Consider the following 21,437-nt stretch of genomic DNA (forward strand, 5'->3'; position numbering starts at 1 on the left):
CAAAAAATTTTTTAATTAAAAAAATAAACAATTTATTATTTTAATAGTATTATTTTAATAATATAATTCATTATTTATTACTTTAACACTTTACAGTATTAAAGTGGTAGGTGGGACATTCATGATTCTATTTCTCTTAAACCAAAATTCTCAGTTTCTATAAACATTAAAATATTTACTCATTGGATGGGAGTTTGGGATTAGCAGATGCAAACTGTTATATATAGAATGGATAAACAACAAGGTCCTACTTATAGCACAGGGAACTATATTCAATATCCTGTGATAAACCATATGGAAAAGAATAGGAAAAAGATTATATATATGTATAACTGAATCACTTTGGTGTCCAGCAGAAATTAACACAACATTGTAAATCAACTATACTTCAATAAAATTTAAAAAATAAAAAAATTTACTCATTGGCTTTATCTTATAATATACAGAAAACGTTTTCTAGCTTACAATACCAATATTACAACTAGCAAGACTACTGAGTGACGTTTATTTTTCCATTTCTTTTTTCCTTTAAATTTATTCCATTAAGATTGGACAATCTTCATATCATGTTCAAAAGCCATTTGAAGTAACTCTTTTTCTCTATATGGCAACTTTCACAATTTGATATAGTTAGGGTCCTTTGTTTCCATTTGTCTTCAATTTTAGGGTTTGCTGTTTTCTTTTCACTTTGATTACATTTTTCAATATGTAAAAAGTTCAAAAAAGTCAAAACTAACTGAAAAGGTATCCTCTGAGAAGTCTTGCTTCCATTCCTATCCCCTCCACTTCTGCATTTTATTTCTGCTCACACCATATATATATATATATATTTTTTTTTTTGTAAGTTTCTGGTTTCTTATTCCACTGTTTACTTTTTTGCAAAACTAACATACATACATATTCCTATTTTCCTCTTCTCTTACACAAAAGGAAGCATCTTCTATATGTTATTCTTCATTGTATAGTACTCTAATGTTTTGCAGAATATACACCATTTTATTTTATTTATTTTTTAATTAATTAATTAATTAATTTTTGGCTGCATTGGGTCTTCGTTGTTGGGTCTTCACTGCTGTGCGCGGGCTTTCTCTAGTTGCGGCGAGTGGGGTCTATTCTTTGTTGTGGTCTCCGGGTTTCTCATTGCGGTGGCTTCTCTTGTTGCAGAGCTCGGGCTCTAGGCATGTGGGCTTCAGTAGTTGTGGCACACGGGCTCAGTAGCTGTGGCTCGCAGGCTCAGTAGTTGTGGTGCATAGGCTTAGCTGCTCCGCAGCATGTGTGATCTTCCCAGACCAGGGCTCGAACCCGTGTTCCCTGCACTGGCAGGCGGATTCTCAACCAGTGCGCCACCAGCGAAGTCCCTATACCATTTTAATTTGTTAAACTATTTTGATTATGCTCAAAGCGAACAGTCACAGGTCCACTGAGAGCTAATAGTAAGGGAACAGGATGGACAGCTCCAGTGTGTGTTTTCCATCACCACCAAGCAATTCCTCAATTCTCAGCGGACAATGACCAGGTGTCCTACAATGTAACTCAATTCTGACACTACTGTCAGATCCCACAGGTTAAGAGCTCAGTCCTCCAAGACTGCCCGCCCCTTTTAGATGCCAATCACAAGTCCAAGTTGTTACCTGCTCTTTTGAGCTACTGGCTATTGATTGGAGGCTACCAGGTTTGATTAATTTGCTAGAGTAACTCACAGAACTTAGGAGAATAATTTACTTACGAGATCACCGGTTTACTATAAAAGGACATACAAACAGGAAGAGCCAGCGGGAAGAGATGCATAGGGCCAGGTATGTAGGAAGGGGTGTGGAGCAGCCATGCCCTCTCTGGGCGTGCCACTCTCCCCACACCTCCATGTATTCACCAACCACGAAGCTCTCCAAACTCTGCTCTTGGGTTTTTTATAGAGGCTTTATTACATAGGCATGATTGGTTAAATCATCGGCCACTGGTGACTGAACTCAATCTCCAGCCCCTCCCCTCCTCAGAGGGTGGGGCTAAATTACAACCCTCTAATCAAGGTTGGTTCCCCTGGCAATAACCCCCCACCCCCCCAACCAACTTCTTGCAAAAGTTATCTCATTAACATAAACTCAGGTATGGTTGAAAGGGGTTTGTTATGAAAATCAAAAGACACACTAATTGCTCTTATAACTTAGGAAAATCCAAGGGTTTTAGGAGCTCTGTGCCAGAATTGAGGACTGAGACCAAATTTACATTTATTATAAACCACAATATCACAACAGCATATAGCACTAATTGTTGCCATTGTATTTGTCCACTAGTGCCACAATAATACTATATAACAAACTACCTCAAACTTACGACTAAGGAAGTTGATGACAACTGAGGTTGGGGAGTGGTCAGTTCAAATGTTACTTTACATGACTACTTCCCCGAGACTGAGATAAACTCATCATTCCTAATATTTTGACCCTATTATTTTATTTTCCAAAATAAAAATGGAGGTCAAGGAAACTTTTTGTTGTTGTTATGTACTCTGAGTAGCCTAAATATGGAAGATGCTTTAAGAACTAGGAGAAGAGTAACAGGAGATAAAATATGAGAAGTAGTTAAGGGCAGGTTATGTGTGGTTTTGAAGGTCATAGTAGAGTCTAGATTTTCTTCTGAATGCAATGGGCAGCCATCAGAATGCTATAAGCAGGGGAATAATATCTGCTTTGTAAAAAAACTGTCTGCTGTGTGGAGCATGGGCTGCAGGTGGCAAAGTGGGGACAGGGAGGCAAGTTGGGAGGCTGTTATAGTAGTAGCCCAGGAGCGTGATGGTGGCTTGGATTAGGCTGGAAACAGTAAATATGGTCTGTGGTCAAAGTTGGGATATATTTTGGAGGTAGGACCTATAACATTTGCTGATGGATTTGATATGGGAGGTTATAGGAAAAAAGGAAAGAGTTGACTCTTAGTGTTGATTTAATGGTGGATGGGAAATATTGTTCTGGCTTAGATGTGGTATATTTGGGAAGTCTGTTAGTCATCTAGGTAGAGATAATGAGTGAGCAGTTGAATATACTTTTGTCGGGTATCAGGTACAGAGTTGAGATAATCATATTCCCTAGTAGTCAGTAGCACAGTATAATAGATATGGGCACAGATTGTGGAGCTGCCTGCCTGTGTTCATATTTCACCCTTGCCACTTACTGCACTGTGGCCTTAGGTAAATTACTTAACATTTTCTGTGTCTCAGTTTTCTGTTTCTGTAAAATGGGAGTAATAGTACCTACTTCATAGGATCCAATGGATTAATATACGTAAAGCACTAAGAATAATGTCTAACGTAAAAGCTATATAGACATTAGCCACTGTTAGCATAGTCATCTTCAATCCATGCCAGGCATCTCATGTATTCTTCTTCCCTTATCTTCACTCCTATTCTCCTCCCCCAAAAAGGTACCTGTTCGAGTGGCTGGTTTTGTTTTTTTTTTACACCAATATCCAATTCTCCAATTCTCTGGATACCAACTGGGTGTCCAATAATTCAATTTGATGAAGACACTATCTACCTGGAGTTAGCATTTAAATGCCACTGGTTAAAGGGGATCAGTCCCACAAAACTGCCCCCACTTCAGATGCCAGTCCCAAGTCCTTGGCCACCCTTACTTCTGACCAACTGGCTGTAAATCGGGGGTTCCCATGACCCCCTCCTCAAGTTCAGAAATTTGCTAGAGTGGTTCACACAACTCAGGAAAATACTTTACCTATGACTGCTGGTTTATTATAAAGGATACTACCCAGGAACAGCCGAATGTAAGAGATGCATAGGGCATGGTATGCGGGAGGGGGATTTCTGGAGTCTCTATGCTCTCTCTTAGCTGTTACCTTCCCAGCACCTGGATGTGTTCACCAGCCTGGAAGCTCTCCAAACCCTCTTGTTTAGGAGTTTTTATAGAGGTTTCATTACATACGCATGATTGAGTAAAATATCGCCAGGCCATTGGTGATTAAACTCAACCTCTATGCCCTCTCCCCTCCCTGGAGGTTTGGGGGCGGGGGGAGGGGTGAGGAGAGGGGAGGGATGGGACTGAAAGTTACAACCCTCAACCCTTTAATCCTGTCTTGATCTTTTGTGGCAACCTGACCCAACCTGAAGCTATCTTCAGGGGCCCCAGCATGACACTAGTCATCTCATTAGCATACAGAAGACACTTTTAACACTCCAAGGGTGTTAGGAGCTGTGGCCCAGAAACCTGGGACAAAGTCCAAATATACATTTCTCTTTACATCACACCACTTTAGTGTTGAAATATGACCTTAAATATGCACATAACTTTGTATTATATATGTTGTGTTATGTCCTTTTAAAAAACTTTTATTGTTAAGTATAGCAAATACAGAAAACTGCATACCACTAACAAGTCAGAATAGAAAGACCCTTGCTCACCACCCTAGCAATGTTCCATGTGTCTCCTCCCAATTACAACCCTTCTTCTCCTCCCAAGAATAGCTACTATCCTGATGTTTCTGACAATCTCCTCATCACCTAAGCGTGCATCCCTAAGCACTCTAGTTCTGCCTGGTTTTTCTTTCTTTCTTTTTTTTTGGCTATGTCTCTTAGGTCTATTTTTATCTAAAGAAGCCCCTTTCTCCTTTTTTTTTTTTTTTTCCCTTAAAATTTATTTGTTGAAATACCAGATTAATTGTCCTGTCATTTCCTATAACCTGAATTTTGTTGACTGCCTTCTGTGGAATAATTTAACATGTTTTTTCTGTAGCTCATATTTTCTGTAACTTGATGGCTGATCACCTTGGGGTCAAAAATTAATGATTTTGTTCAACCAGGGTACTACAGACAAATTTAACAGACTAGGAGAAGATATTTGCAATATCTAAGATAGGAGAGATTAAAAAAATAAAGACTATAATATATCTGGGAATCCAGCTAACAAAGAATGTACAAGATCTTCAGAAGGTTTTCTCTATTGCAATATAAAAAATATTTGAAAAATATTTTGCACTACATTCATGAATGTGAAGATTCAGCATTCATTCAAACTTCTTTCAAGCTTGCTTCCTTATCCTATAAATCTTAAAAAGTTAAATACTATCAATACATTTCCAGACATGCAGTTAGGGTTCTAGAGGTAAATGATTTCTGCCAATTAGATAGGTACATTTAAGTAAAATTTGGAAGGTAGAAGTAAGGCAAAAGCCTTCTTCCTGCTACTTTGTTTTTTGGTTGGTAGGCATCACGGAGATGAAGATAATGTTAACTATTTTCTGCAACAACTTTCTTTTCTTTTTTTTTTTTTTTGCAACAGCTTTCTAAAGCAGTCATTTGCTTTGAGTACTTGTTTATTCTTGAATTGTAGCTACCGTAGTGTGTTCTTAACATCAATAACTCCAATTGTGGGGTCTTGATTCTCCATCATCCTGATGGGTGGAGACAGTGGTAGTAGCTCCCTTAACTGCCCAGTTTGGCAGTATTATCCTGGGACTCATTTCTGACAGCCCACTCCTCCAGCCCTTTAAACAATTTTCTGAACACCAATTCCCCATATTAAATCCTTATATATTTAAAATAGCTGGATCTATTTCCTGCAACTGAACGCAGACTCATACAATAATGAGTAAAGATAAATAAGCTTCCCAAATTAATCTACACAATCAATCCCAATTAAAAAATTTTAAATAATTGAACAAAATCTAAAGCATATACGGAACAAAGGTCTGCAAATATGTCAACATCAAAAATGAAAAATAATCACCCTACCATATTAAGAATAATGAGTCTACATATTAATAATTGTTGATGCTTGGGTGATGAACCTATGGAGGTTCATTATATTATTTTTATTTTTATGTACATGAAGTTTTCTATAATAATGTAAAAAGAATATTCAGTCTGATGTTCAAAAAGTTGGAATTATAATTTTGGGACTTATCAAAATGAAGATAATATTTACAGTCATGGGATTGGATGAAACCATTTAGGGAGAGTACAGATAGAAAAGAACATAGGACTAAGATGTGAGCATCTCTAATATTTAGAAGTTGGAGGAAGAAGATAAAGCAAAGTAGACTGAAGAGATGTCAGTAAAGTAAAAGGAAACCAGGAGGTGAGATATTCTGGAAGCTTAGAGAAGAAAATGTTTCAAAAATGTGGAAGGGCCAAGTATGTCAAATACTGCCTAAAATGAGAACTAAGAATTTGTCTTTGGATTTGCCAAGATGGAGGTTTAGACAATTTGGGGAGAAATTTTGCTATAAAGAGGAGTGCAAAAATTAAGTAGTGGCTGGACGGGAACAGAAGTCAAAATTTTTTTGTTTTGCTCTCTTTTAAGATACCTGATACTAAGGCATATTCAGTGCACTGGCAGAATGATCTAGTTGAAAAGGGGAAAACAGATATAGAAGGGAAACAATAACAGAAGAACCAAGGTCCTGAATGAAATAAACAAGTAGAGAGACTATTTCTTTCATGTGTAACAGGAGGGAAGGCAATATCTATAGGTTCAGATGCATATAGATGGATAGACTTGGTGGAGGGAAGATGAGATTGCGTGTGTCTATTTTCACACCTTTAACTCTCTAAGCCTCAGTTCCCTCACCACTAATACGGAAAGTACCTATCTCATAAGATTTCTGTGAGGATTCAACAATCAAGGAGCCAACACTGAATATTAACCCAGTGGAAAATTGTTATTAAGACTCCTAGTTCAACAATTCTCAATTCTCCATCAACTCAACAAAATTATCAACCTCTCCTTTTGCATTTAATAAAATACCACAACCAAAATAAGTATGATGGGGACTTCCCAAGTGGCGCAGTGGTTAAGAATCTGCCTACCAATGAAGGGGACATGGGTTTGAGCCCTGGTCCAGGGAGATCCCACATGCTGCAGAACAACTAAGCCCGTGCGCCACAGCTACTGAGCCTGCTTTATAGAGCCCGGGAACCACAACTACTGAGCCCGCGTGCCACAACTACTGAAGCCTGCGCGCCTACAGACTGTGCTCCGCAACAAGAGAAGCCACCGCAATGAGAAGCCCCTGCACCACAACGAAGAGTAGCCCCCGCTCACTGCAACTACAAAAAGCACGCGTGCAGCAATGAAGATCTAATACAGCCAAAAATAAATAAATAAATAAATAAATTTATAGTAAAATAAAATTTATTTAAAAAATAGCTCATTCCTTAAAAAAAAAATGAGTATGATGGATGTAACTTAATGGTGTTGGCGATGTCAGAGAAAGCTTTCCTGAGACACTTAAACTAAGAGCTAGATGAGGTATAGATGTTAACTTTATAAAGGTGGGGATGCTAGGAGAAGAGTTTAAGAAGGTTTAGAAACATAAAAGAAAAAAAAAAAAATCCATTGTGGCTATCAGTCAAGGGGCCAGAAAATGAAGCAACTAAAAACACAGGCACATTTATACTCAGTGATCTCCAGTACCTCTTGTGGGTCAGAATGGGGCTCTTAAGAAATAAACATAATATAAAATAAATATTTTAGCTCTTACTGAAGCAGACTCAAGTCCAACTGAGAGGTGAAAACAATTCATAGACGTTAATTAGACCATAAACCATAAACCAAGGAGGACTGCACATTTCCCCTGTCTTGCCTACTCGCTCTACTGCCAAAGGCCAGGTTGAGTGCTGAGTAAATGATTCTTAGGTTTGTTCAAGCTCAGTAGTAAAGTGTGGGAGCCAGCTAACCGTATTTGTCATAGACATTGGGAGCACATAGGAAGTGGTAATGTGAGTTACTCTTTTGCCATCACTGAGCTAAGATGGCAACTTAGTAGCTATTTTCTCAGGGGGTGGGGGAGGAATCCCTTCAGTTATTTCTTTTAAAAGACTGGTATGTAAATATTAGCAGAATCAGAATTTCCTGACCACTCACAAAATAACCAGGAGTCAGAATCAAAATTTTCTTTTCTTACTATTAGGGAATCTTTCATGATTTCAACACATGAAAGTTTTAAAAATTACAAAAGAACAAGAGTAAAGTGGAAACCAAAGGAAAGTTAAAATCTGGAACATTTCCTGAAAACAGGTGAAGAAAATCAGGTGGCCGGTTACTTAAGTAGAAAACTGTGTTTATGCAAATACTCAGAAAATCTCACATGACTAGGAAGTTTCAAATGCCATCAGTATAACATGGAGGAAGGGGGGAAAACTGTTCCTGAACAAAGATATACTTTCAAAAAGAGGGGGATTTCTATATATTTTGTAATATTCCTACAGCACAGTCATTTTGACCCTTATTGTTAAGACAGTGACCCCCAGAGCCTGATAGTACAAACTCCTTTTTCTGTAATAAACTTGACTCATATTTAATAATAGAAGCAACATTGTTTTTTGAGAAAATATCAACTGTTACAAGTATCCTAAAAAGCAACACAGCGGTCCTCATCAGTTATTTTCCTAAAGAGGTCACAATCCTAACAAATTCACATTAGATAAGTATTCAAAAACAAAAACATTAATCTTAACTGGGGAGAAATCTGCACCTAGACAAGTTTTCTTGCTTTATGTAAACTGTATTTTCTCTAACTTAGATTTCCGACTCACTTTTTAATATGCAAACGCTTTTCAGAGCTAAGACCACAAAAAGGCTGATCAGGAAGCATTCTGATTTAAATTGCCAATTTTAATATCGGTTGTTTTAAGATTGTCTTAAAGCTTGTCCTAGTGTTTAGAAAATTTTAACTCACACCAGTTTAGCCTCCCCAAACACACCGGACACAAATTCTCCTTTGATTGAATTACTCAGCTAAGAGAGGTAAAGTTTGTTCAACTGTGAATCGCTAACCGTCAAATCCATACCAACTGGTATCAAGGAGTCAACTTGTTGTCTAAGACACAAAAGAAATAAGGTAATCACGGTCACGGGTCTAAGGTGGTTAGCCACCTGCTAAAATGCAGACTACCTGGTCCCATCCCCAGTCAGACTGAATCGCTGAGAGGTGGGGCTCAGGTCTGCATTCTGAACACGCTCCACAGAAATTCTGAACCACGGTCCCGCAACCAACCAAACCACCTAATCTGTGAAAGCTAAATTAGCTTCGTTTTTTACAAAACGTCTTGGTAAAGGCTCATTCGGGCCAAAGGGGAAATTCGAAAACATTCGGATGATCGCTACAATCTACACCTCCCAGCGAATGGAGGGGTGAGCACACTCTAAGCTCCCCGATCGTTTCCGCAAACGTGAACAGGCCCTTTCTTCTGAGGATGAAGAACTTGGGGATTGGGGCCCTGAGACAGGACCGACTTACTCAACCCTAACTGTGCAAAGAACCGTGCTCTCTGACCCTTCCACAGCCTTTCCCAGGGTCACTCCCGGTGCTTCCAGCCCAGTCTTTCGTTCAGTCTCCACCCGGCCGGCGCTGGACCACGAGAGGACGGTCACAGTGTACCTTCACAAACAGGGCGACCTGAGGCCGCGCATGCGCAGCCAGCAGCTGAGCTCGCGGCGAAGTCCGTTTCCTGACTTTCCGAGGAAGTGGCGTTGCGTCACTTCCGGCCTCCCTCTAGCTGCCATCTTGCGTCCCCGCGTGTGTGCGCCTTATCTCAGCTGGTCTGCCCGAGACCCCCCTGAGCGCCAACCCTAGTCCCCCGCGCGGCCCCATTTCCGCTCCAACAAGGTACAAAAAGGCTCTGGACGCCGGCGTGGGAGGAGGACGGGAACGGGGGCGGGAAGTGCCCGGAAGGAGCGAGACAGGGAGGGACAGGGCTGAGGAGAGGAAGGCGATGCGACGGACAGGCGCACCCACTCAGGCTGACTCTCGGGGTCGAGGTCGGGCCAGGGGCGGCTGCCCTGGGGGCGAGGCGACGCCGTCTCTTCCTCCACCTCGCGGCGGAACCCGAGGACAGGAGCCTCAGGTACCGCGAGGCTTGCGGAAAGTGGCCGGGCCGGGCAGGCCCTGGCTAGGCCGAGGCGAGGCCAGGCCGGGGCCGGGGGGGTGGGAGGCGCTGACCAGCTGTGGGTTAGAGCCCTTCTTCTGGGCCGTTAAAGAGCGGGGGAGGGGTAGGAAAGCGGGTGCTCTTTGGGCTCCCTCGGAACTGAAGTTCGGGAGCTTGGCGGGGTGGTTCGGGATCCAGGCCTCGGCCTGTGTAGGACGTTTATTCCGCTGGTGTCCTGGGAAATAACGAGCGTGGAATGCTAGAGTGAACTAGATCTTTCCTCGCTGAGGGTTTCCTGTTTTTCTAGATGAAAGAAATTATCATGAACCAGGAGAAACTCGCCAAACTGCAGGCACAAGTGCGCATTGGTGGGAAAGTAAGTTTTACTAGCGTTGGGGGTTTTGGGTTTTGGGGTGTTTGGTTTTTTTTTTGAAGTTTTATGGTTTAGGTTTTTTTCTCCTTTGCATTTTTAATAGGATTGGCTTGTCACTTTGTCTCTAGAGGGCATTTCACAGAGCTTGCAAATCGTTATTAAGGGAGTGGCAAGGGATTAAATTAGGTATACAGTGTAGTGTATCAGTGAGACGTGTAGGTTGTAAATTAGAAGAAAAACATGCAAGCGAAGAGATAAAGAGAGCACTTAAACTGCAAACTTTGCTTTTTATGTAGATGTTTTCAGTGTTACAGTATTTTAAGTAGAACAGAAGTGTTTCCTAATTTAGAAAGAAAATGTGTCATTTCGGTTAGATCATCACGTGACCCTTAGTACCCTTGACTTGTTTTGTCATTGTCTTTATAACCTAAGTTGTATACAGTCAGTGCTTGATTTTTATTTTATTTATTTTTTTAATAACTAAGCTAACTGAATCTAAGTTTCACCCATCTTTTCAACTTTAGTTTATGGTTGTGGATAATTGTGGTACTTAATAGTTGGAAGTTCATGCCTCTTGTAAATTAAGACCTTTTGTAATCCTTTCTTAGCTAAATACAACCCAGGGTAGTTGTGTATTTTCTAGGATATTTGAAGATGTAGTTCTTATAGGTACATTTTTTAATTTAAGAGCAATGACTGTGGATTTGGAAATATTACCTAAGCAGATACCATTGCATTTTTGCTTTGTAATTACACTGAAACTGAGGGAATGAGAGTGATTGACGGGTTGGTTTTTAAATGATCGGGTTTTGGTTAATTGATCTTTCCTGGTGGCTGTTGGTCCCCTTCAAGGGGATTCTTTTTTGAACTTGGTAAGTTTTAGGTTCTCTAATTTACTTAAGTCAGAAGTAGAGGTCTAGCAGAGGTCTACCTAGTTGTATTTTACCTTGTGTTAGCACATTCCTAGTATTTAACAAGGTGTGGTAGCTTGTTGAAACAGAGCGTGTCTTTACTTGGTAAAACTTGTAAAGCTTCCATGCTGCAAGTTTATTATCTATTAGTTTTTCTCACTTCAAGCATTTACCTTCAAGTAGAGTCTACTGCGAAATAGCCAAAAGTTGCACTTAGATTTAGGAAATAAGATGTATATCTGTTAATTACTGGATTTTGCCAGAAGTGAAAGTATCCTGATTCCCCCCATGCCCCCAAGCTGGTCTTCAAGATCTACATCTACCCATTAACAGCAGTAGGTGTTTCTTGTCCTTTTTAGCAATTGTTATAAGCTAGGTGTGGCCTTCAGGTGCCAGGAAAACTCATATTCCTTGTGGGTCAGTGTTTGGGTGCTCTTATATTGGTATTTTTAACCATCATTCCTCTTAGTGCAGGTTTCACAAGGAGTCATTTGAATAATGTGCTTGTGTGCCTTCTTTTTGTTGTTACTCTGATCATTAGTCTTTAACTTGTGAGTGACATCATTTTAGGGTAAAGGAAAGTCAGGGTTTTCTAGGATTCTTAAGGCTGATGTAGGATTAAACTTTGTTTAGTTAATGTAGGAACTATTTCTGTCATTGTAACATGGAAACATTTTCTTCACGTTTTAGGAAACCTACTTACTGTGGAATGTGAAATTAGATGAGTTAGTGTTGCCTTAGAGAAATCTGAAAGCGTTAGGTATTTTTTAGGTAAATGCTATGAAAGCCCTTTATTTCAGTAAAAATTGAGTGTAAAGTGTATGAAACCTATAGAATGTGGGCTGGTTTTGTTTTTAGAATCTTATAGTAGTTCTTTGGAATGTCTTTTAGGGAGGATTCTTTGGAAACCAGGTATCTACATTGCTTCAAGATGATCTTTATTCTTAAAGGTTTTTGGGGGTGTTTGGCAACCAGTATTTTTTGTAGCTATTGATATTTTCTTCAGTTAAACTATGATTTGTTTAAGCCTTTATTATTGCTGGATCCTGAGAGTATAAAATTTAAGAAGTTTAAAGTCCTTAGAGGGGGACTTTAATGCTAGTAGGGGAGATAGGCATCTTAAAAAAAGCAAAACAAAACAAAAACCTCTTTTCACAGTGTAATATACATAGTGGAACAGAAGCATTTTCAAAATACAGAGATGGGAATGATTTGGTTTGGGGGTGTTAATGGCAGTTTAGGGAAGGCACAGAAGAGATGATGGCTTTAGCAGGATTTTAAAAGGATGGATAGGAATTGGTGTGGAGGTTGGGGGAAGGTGAAGTCAGTAGGTGATAGCCTTTCCATGAAGAGCCTTATGTGCTGCATGAACGGATTAGTCTGTATGAGAGAGTCCATGAGAGTGTCATTAAAGAGTTTTGAGAAGAGGGAGATTGGAGATTTGGCATATATGTACAAGAGACAAGTTTTCCTGAAGCCTGTATTCTGTTTATTCATCAAGATGTGTGCTTTCAATGAATCAGATACCGTACTCAATAGTAGGTTTATCGCAATAAACAGAATCGAAGCCCTCGAGGAGCTTATGTTCTAGTGAGGGAAGACAATAAAATGTATTTCTCTCTTATAAGTGTTATGAAGAAAAATAAACCTGGATAGATAGGAAATGAATGTGGGAATTACTGTTTTTCATTGGGTAGTTGGGAAAGGCCACTCCAATATGGTGACATAAGAACGGAGATCTGTAGTGAGGTAGGGAGCCATGCAGATGTTACGAGAAGAAGGGAACAGTATATGCAAAGGCTCCTGTTTGGCCTTTTTAAGGAACAGCAAAGAGGTTTATTTGGCTGAAGATGAGTTTACATGTGTGATAGAAGATGGAGTGTCAAGAGTGGCATAGAGGGGCAGGGCAGATGGTGTGGGACCTGCTAGGTTAAGATAGATTTTACTTCAGATTTTACTCTTGGATGCTGTAGAAGTCTATATATACACATATTTGTGTCTTATAGTATCTTGTCTGTGAATATTAATGGATGTTGATTTTTCTTTAATATAAAAACTGAAAAGGTTAATGGTTCTGGATATGGAGTTTCTAAATGAGGCTTAATTTAGGTTGGCACATGCTCACTTACAGAGCAGATAATGTAAAAAGTAGAACTTTGAAAAGATCATTCCTTTATATCTGACAAAACTAGAAGCTTAGAAGTTATGAAGGATTTTTAGACAATTCCTTTCATTCTCCTCTTTTGGCTTCCATCGGTGCCTTAATATACCTACTCACTGCATAAAAATTTGCGGTTATGGTAATTTTCTTACACAGATTGAGAGGTCAGAAAGGAATTAGAAACTGTCCATTTGAAAATGACTCTTGTGGTATAAACATATGCTGTGTTCTTTCCTTTTCTCCCCACTTTAGGGAACTGCTCGCAGAAAGAAGAAGGTGGTTCATAGAACAGCCACAGCAGACGACAAAAAACTTCAGTTCTCTTTAAAGAAGTTAGGGGTAAACAATATCTCTGGTATTGAAGAGGTAAGTGTCAGATTTTATTTCTTTACAAAAATAAGATTTGATTGAAAACTTAAATGTTCGTGCATTAAATGATTTTTTTGACTCTACTGCCAACAGAATTTCATCTCTCTCTAAAATATGTTTCTACTCTATTAATATCAGGGAGATTGCTAAGTGTAAAAGGGATTAGATTGCACTTTCCATTTCAGGCAGAATTTTGCTTGTGCATCATGGTGAAATACTAGGTTACTTAGGTAGACTTCAGCTTTTGCTTAATACAGCGTTTGGTTTTAAAGGGATTTTGGTGAGTGTTGCTAATTTAACAATTTTTTTTTTTTCTTTTTAGGTGAATATGTTCACAAACCAAGGAACAGTGATCCACTTTAACAACCCTAAAGTTCAGGCATCTCTGGCAGCAAACACTTTCACCATTACAGGCCATGCTGAGACAAAGCAGCTGACAGAAATGCTACCCAGCATCTTAAACCAGCTTGGCGCAGACAGTCTGACCAGTTTAAGGAGACTGGCTGAAGCTCTGCCCAAACAATGTGAGTTTCCTAGTAGCAGTTTTGCCCAGGGTTACTGATTTGTCAGTAAATTTCTAAGATTTAGGGTGCACAGTGGATATGAATATTTTTAAATTTGGAAATGCAGACTTTCCTCTAAGAAATACCAATTTTTATACTGATTTTAAGCAGGTGTTCTTGGTGTGTTAAATAATTTATCTATTATGCTTTGATCGTTACACTTGATTAAGTGGAATGTTTGCTTTCTACTAGCTTTCTGTTTTGGATCAGAGACTAAAAATTTTACCTTTATTAGCTGGAAATGACGAAAATGTTAATTTGGGCTTCTGGTTTTTTTAATAACTGACAGTTAATTGAAATATATTTAAATATATTATAAATTATTAAACTTCTTCAGTTGTACAAATTCAGTTGGTATTACCAATAGTCTTTAAGAATTGGCCTCCTGCTATTCTGGTGTTTTTAATTAAACTGTAATAAGGATTTTGTTCGGGGCAGAAAATTGTGTGGTTGAATAGGTGTATATCAGGGGGTATAGCTACTTTATGCCGAAGCTCTCTGATTAAAATTTTGAGGAATGGAAATGTAGAAGTGAGACAGGTTTATTATATGGTCTGCTGTTTAGTCATCCATGTTTTTCTTGGGGTTTGCTCACTCTGCTTTAATCAGTTTGTGTGTGTTGGTGTTTTTTGTTTGTTTGTTTTGTCATGCCGAAAGACCTAAGAGGTTCTAGAAAGTCTTAGGCTTTCAGAGCTGAGGTAGGCTTTTGAAGGATTCCACTGAAAATTGTACAGGGCTAGTACTGTGAGGTCTCAGCTCTCAAGTGTAGTTCTTTTTCTTGTGTAATAAAAGGAAAGTGGAGGCTTACCAGTCAAAGGCACTTTTAATTTTTTGATTATTTTATTTTCACTTCAGTAAAGGTTTTTTGGTATGTAGGTTTACCTGTACCCTGTTGTAGGTGAGAGGGATTGAAAGGAGAATGGGTTTGGAATTTGGTGTGTTGGCTGGTAATAGTATTCTAGCTCATTTGTAGACGTCAGACTATCATGCTATTGCTAGTACTGTAAAAGAAATCCCAAATGTCACCATAAACATAAGTTGTAACAACACTTGACCATTCGTCTGTTGTTGTTTTGGTTAGTGTTCATTGAACATTTACATTTCCTTTCACAGCTGTGGATGGAAAAGCACCACTTGCTACTGGAGAGGATGATGATGATGAAGTTCCAGGTAGGAACTTTCACTTGTGGTTAAACTAGAGAATCTTAGCAAGGGAGAACGAAGAATCTTTGTACTATAGGAAAGATTACCCTAGGCCAGGGGTTGGGGAGGTATGTGAAATAGGGTAAAGTGGGGCAAAGGGAGAATGAGAAAAATAATGCAGTGTTACTCACCTGGGAGTTAGGTTTGTAGGCTTGGTTTTTCTCTGTTTGGGATCCCAAAAAGGTATCTAACCTTAAATATTGTGTAAATAGATATGTATGTAATAACCTAAATATAGTAGGTACTTGCAGATCACAAATGACCCTTATTTCCTACTTTGAGATCCATAAATGTATGAGAAGGCATGGAGAAGTTGTAGAAAAATCTTCTATATAATCATTCTGAAATCAGCAGAAAAACTCCTTTGGCAATCATGAGGCATTTTTCTATCCTAGCTGTTATTGGATAATTTATTTTGTTGTAAAACAGATATTGGGCAGTAGACTCCCTAGACTCAGAAGTATTTCCACATTGCATAGACAGGTATTCTCAGGAATCCAGGAAAACTTCAAATTGTGTGTCATGGTATTCTTTGATTCTGTCCCCCACATAACTAATATTACTTAACTAATTCTTGGAGTGGGGCAGGAATGGGTAGGGCATATACATATTCTTTAAGCATAATATTTATGTCATCGGCAAGTTAATAATTTCCCTCTTTCCCTTGTATTAATTATATGCCAAAATATACACTTCAAAATATGCCAAATTGAGTAGTGGTCTCATTGGAAATAAAAACAGGTGTCTAAATTTATATCCTAATTTAACTGTAGGATATATTTTGAGAGCATTTCCCTATCTTCTTTTTAAGACCTGCTGATTATTTTTGTAGACTTGGCTTTTTTTTCTGAGTTTTTACTTTTTTTTTCCTTTTCCTAGATCTTGTGGAGAATTTTGATGAGGCTTCCAAGAATGAAGCAAACTGAATTGAGTCAGCTTCTGAAGAAGATAAATCTTGAAGTTACTGGGAGCTGCTATTTTATATTATGACTGCTTTTTAAAATTTTGTTTATGGATCTGATAAAATCTAGATCTCTAATATTTTTAAGCCCAAGCCCCTGGACACTGCAGCTCTTTTCAGTTTTTGCTTATATACAATTCATTCTTTGCAGCTAATTAAGCTGAGGAAGCCTGGGAATAAAGTTTGAAACAAAGATTAATAAAGTTCTTTGCTTAGTATACGGTTTTATATTTTATTTCATTGATACTGATTTGTACACAGAAAGCAAAATTGTTTATAGAAAGCTAATCATGGCATGTAATATGTCTGATAACCATGGATGGAATCTGATTAAAGATTTAAAATGACAGTGTAAGTATCAAAGGTGGTTTAAAGTTCTTATGTCTGAAAACTTTTTTCTCCAGCAGGCCTCAGGGCTTCCATGGTTTGTGATGGGTGTAATTATGAGACTAGCATATTCCTTCGTGGGTAAGCAAGGAGTATTTTTCTCTTAATATTGTCTATATTGTAAACATATACTGAGTGCCTTATATGTATTATAACACTTAATTTTCTCTCATTTAATTCTCAATCTATGAAGTAGGGACTAGTAGCTCCATTTTGTAGCTATAACCGAGGTTACATCAAAAAAGTTAAAGTAGTTAATCTCTTAACTCCATTCTATGTAGTGTATTTTCTAAGATACCTGAAAAAAAGTAGTGTTTGTGTTAGGAATGTCATCGTATCTTCCTTAAGTGATAACACTTTAAATGAATAGGACTACTTTTTTCTTTAAAGTTGTTTTTGTTACTTTTTAAGTTAACAGTAATATTGACATGCATGTATACAGTTGTAAGAATTTTAACACATAATATGACTGCCACCATAGAATACTGAACAGTTCCATTACCCCAGAAAATTCCCTCAATATAGGGCTACTTTTAAAAAATTGTATTAGCAGTCATAATGCCTTAGTTTCTGCTTGCAATAATAAGAATTCATTTTAAATTTTCATTCTAATTGGAAAGTACCTTTTGTGAAGGTACTATACAGCTATATCTAAAAGTCAACTATTAACTCAAAAATGAGATGCTGTGCAAAAAATATTTGCACATCTTAACATTGTATTTTCTTCAAAGGATGTGTATCAGTTCTGTTAAGGTATACTGCTACAGTAAGCAGGACTAAGTCTCAGTGGTTTACAAAATTAGGAAACAAGTACATGTCTCCAGACTACTGTGGGTTAGGTTGGGCTGTGCTACATACTCACTCCAGGTCCCAGACTGATGGAGCAACCTCTATTTGGGACACTCAGTTTCCTGGCAGAGTGAGAAGATGGTGGGTCACGTGCTGGCTCTTAAAGTGATACAAGTATCACTTCTTGTATATAATTGGCCAAGGCAAGTGGAGTGGCTTACCTGGAGGGCAGAGGGTTTGGAAGTCTTGGAGTAGAGCCTGAGGATTTACATATCTGATAAGCTCCCAGGTGATGCTAGTGCATTTCCACTGGTGATGCTTCCTTTGAGCAGCACAATTAGAGATTTTCTCAACTCATCCCAAGAGATGGCAGTGACAGAGGCTGATTTGAGCATGTGAAGATGGCCGCTGTCTGAATATCCTTATAGTTATTTGCCTTAGATCTGTATAGGAAAGGGACTAAATAGAGAAGTGCAATAGATTTCTAGGCCACTTGCTGCTTGTAGCAGATGCTGGCTAAGGTTAGTACTGTTTTGCCTGCGCTTAGAGACTTTTTTTTCTCCCAACAACCTCTAAAAATGTTATTTCTTTGGTCCATTATTTAAAGGATCTGGTGGTGTGTGTTGGTGGCTATAGACAGGTAAGAAAGGTTTTTCTTGTAACATTTTCAGTATCAAGATAGGCAGGGTTATGCTACAGTTAGAAATGACTAGAAACTTTAGTTGCTACAAAGATTTGTTCGTCAGGCTTGATGTTTGTGGTTTGCCTGTGGCTGGGCTCCACTTTACTTCAAGAACAGCCTCTAATCAGAACATTTCCAGTCTCAGGACAAGGAAAAGAGATGGCAAACAATCAGCTGGCTTTTCAGACTTAGACGTTGGGAAGTGATACACATCATTAAATTTCGGCAGCCAGAGCAAGTCACATACGTAGTCAAGTCTGATGGCCATGAGGATTGGGGAAGTATAATCCTCCCCCAGAGCAAGATAGCAGATTTTTTTTAAAACAATAATACAATCTACCATATCCTTATAATTTTTCTTAAATTGCCCACAATTCCTGTGGCTATTATGTTAAGCACTGTATAACTCATTTTATATCATCTTACTGATTGTCATAACAATCTCCCCCAAAGAGCCACATTATTCGGATAAGGAAACCCTTAAAACATACCCCTTAAGTGGTAGAGTGAGATTCAAACCCAGGTCTGCTCTTTTGACCTCAGTACCTATTGGAAAGAATTTCAGGTCCTGGCAGGCTGGAGGGGCAGATGATTCTAGTCTGGTTGATCTTTTGGCTGTTGTCCCAATTTGCTGGCTGTTGTCCACTGCTTTTAAGACTAGCCCTGAGCCAAACTTACTTTCAGCTGGATCTGAACCAGGGTTACACTAATGAAGAGATAGGCATTGATTATGAACTGAGGATTCTTAGGATTAATACTCTTTATTTGTTGAACTAACCGACCTAGAGTACACTTGTGTCATCCCCATTATAACCCTGTGTTGTAAGGGCAGAAAGCTACATTCTAAAATTTGGAAACAAGTTTTTAAAAATATGGGTCAAAGGTCACTGACGGTTGGGTCTGATTTCTACCTATCATTTTTTTCTCTATTCCATAACACTGGATTTGTGCTTCGGTTGATTTCTACCAATCATTTTTTTCTCTATTCCATAACACTGGATTTGTGCTTTGGTAGCTCTCCCCACCCCACCCCTTTAAGATACATATGCTGTGGGGAGAGAAATCTTAAGGGGACTAATAACAGTTTTTAGCCTTTCCAAAACAATAGTTAGAAAAGTCTTCTATTCACATAAATTTTCATGACTCCAATCAGCACAGTCTTGACTGCCATCTTTGCAGCGAGTTCTGGGAATGCAGGCACAGTCGGCAAAGAAAACAGTATCACATCTGTAGCCTGAACACTTTGGGCACTGTGAAACTAGACAATTTTATTTGTTTTTAAAACCGTAACTGTTAAAATGTCAAGGTGAACTGGAAAAGATACTATTGGAAAAAAATAGCCATTTGGATTTTTAAAATATTAGGGAAGACTGTCCAAGAGGAATATTGCAGATGTTTATTAAAGATTCTACATATTTGGGTGAAAGAATTTGTACTCTGAAAAACCAAGAAGAGTACTATTTCTCTCTATCAGCCTGAGAATAAACATACTGACACACTACGTAAACAAGGAAAGGTCCATATGAGTTTATACGTTCAATAAGCAAGGAAGAGAATCAGTATTTGGTAATTGGCAGCTAGCAAGAAAGATCTGTTTATACTTCTAGTCTTTTGTTGTCAACACATTGTTAGATAACGTGCAACTCCTAGGAAGCATTTCTATTTCTTCCTTCCATGAGGACTAGACAAAAGGCAGGATATGATCTATTTAGTGTACTTTATTTCCGATGAGTCTTTTACATTGCTAATTGGGGCCATGTGGTATTGGAAGCGTATCTACCACCGTGGTTTTAGAATAATCCAGTTTACCAGACTGTAAAGTGATCAGGGGTGCTGCACAGTGTTAAACCACCATGGAGAACACTGTGGAAGGCAGAGAGGAGAGTGGAGGAGGAAGGGCAAAAGGTTAAATAAACAACAACAACAAAAAATCTTTGAAAGTCAAAGCATTCAACAGACTTTTCTTTGATCTTTACTAAAATTTCCAAAGAAATCAAACAGAATTTTGGTAACAGACAAGAATTGTCCGTCAAGGTTAATCTTAATCTTTGTTAATCTTTGCAAATCTGGCTTTATTTGCTTCTTAGCTAGAGAACTCACCTACCTTAAATATGCAAACTATTGGAAGTGATAGAATTGCTTAACTGTGAATGTAAATATCCTTAGGAAGGTTTCTGAGCATGAGTTAATTTATGTGGCTGAAATGTAAGGGTAGCAACTCCAAGAACCCATTAAAACCTTAATTACATATTTTCATCTTTACCTGATTCATCTGAACAATCCCCACAGTCGTTTCTTGTGTCACACACCTTGTCCACGTATGTCCAAGTCTTCTGGTTGGGACACTTGAATATCAAGTTTTGTGAGAGACTGCTGGGCATTTGGCCTGTATAGACAACAGCATTATTTCTCATAGAAACATTCGTTCATTGATAATGTTTTAATTATAATTCTGAATTTTAGATATTAGTTGCTGGTGACTGCTTTTTAATTTGAATTGTTTGTCCACCTCACCACAATATGTGGCAGACTCATCTTCACTGTGACTGCAGTCCAGCCTGCCGTTACAGAGCAGGGAGGGGGGGCAAGCAAGTAGAGAGGTCCTCACACAAGAAGCCCAGTCGCTGTGAAGCTGTTTTACATGGTCAATACGACAAATCTGGAAGATTTATAAGACAAGTACTGGATGTTGACATATGCACCTGTGACCATGAACATCAAGCTCTAATAATAGAATAACCTGCCTTTAATAATCCGCTTTCTTCTTCCCCCTTTTGCTTCTTTCTATTGTTCTTTTTCCCATGATTTCCTCTCCTCCCTTTCTTTCTTTTTCTCCCCCATGCTCCCAAACTCTCTAGGCCGACTTAGCTTGCATTTCTTGCAATGCCAGTGGCCTTTGGGTAAACAAGTATGTACTGATTCCTGCCTGAGAAGGAAGGTGACCAGGAGGGGGCATCGAGCCTGGTATCTGCTTTGAGCTTCTCCACACATTGGTTCTGTGTATCTGTGCTTTTCCCTCTGCTTTTCTTAGCTAGAAATGAGAGCAAAGATAAATTGCTACACCAACCTCAAGGGGACACTGTGGGCTAAATTGAGATCATTGTTTAAATGCAATGAATCTACTAAAAAATGTGTGGGAGTTTATCAGAATAATGTGATCATATTTT

General features: G+C 38.7%; 1 protein-coding gene across 2 annotated transcripts; it reads left to right on the forward strand.

Annotated features, from left to right (window-relative positions):
• Positions 1 to 9,466: 9,466 nt before the first annotated feature.
• BTF3 (basic transcription factor 3) lies at positions 9,467 to 16,618 on the forward strand. Of its 2 annotated transcripts, none has more exons than XM_082378510.1 (6): positions 9,467 to 9,612; positions 10,179 to 10,247; positions 13,569 to 13,682; positions 14,008 to 14,209; positions 15,362 to 15,418; positions 16,331 to 16,618. In XM_082378510.1, the coding sequence occupies exons 2-6, from the start codon at positions 10,179 to 10,181 to the stop codon at positions 16,375 to 16,377; spliced, it is 489 nt and encodes a 162-aa protein (XP_082234636.1). In that variant the 5' UTR covers positions 9,467 to 9,612; the 3' UTR covers positions 16,378 to 16,618. The 2 variants fall into 2 exon arrangements, with proteins under 2 accessions (XP_082234636.1, XP_082234635.1); XM_082378509.1 differs by having other exon boundaries at positions 9,476 to 9,850.
• Positions 16,619 to 21,437: the final 4,819 nt, after the last annotated feature.

This window comes from Balaenoptera borealis (assembly GCF_965194805.1).
Source record: "Balaenoptera borealis genome assembly, chromosome: 2".
Lineage (NCBI taxonomy): Eukaryota > Metazoa > Chordata > Mammalia > Artiodactyla > Balaenopteridae > Balaenoptera > Balaenoptera borealis.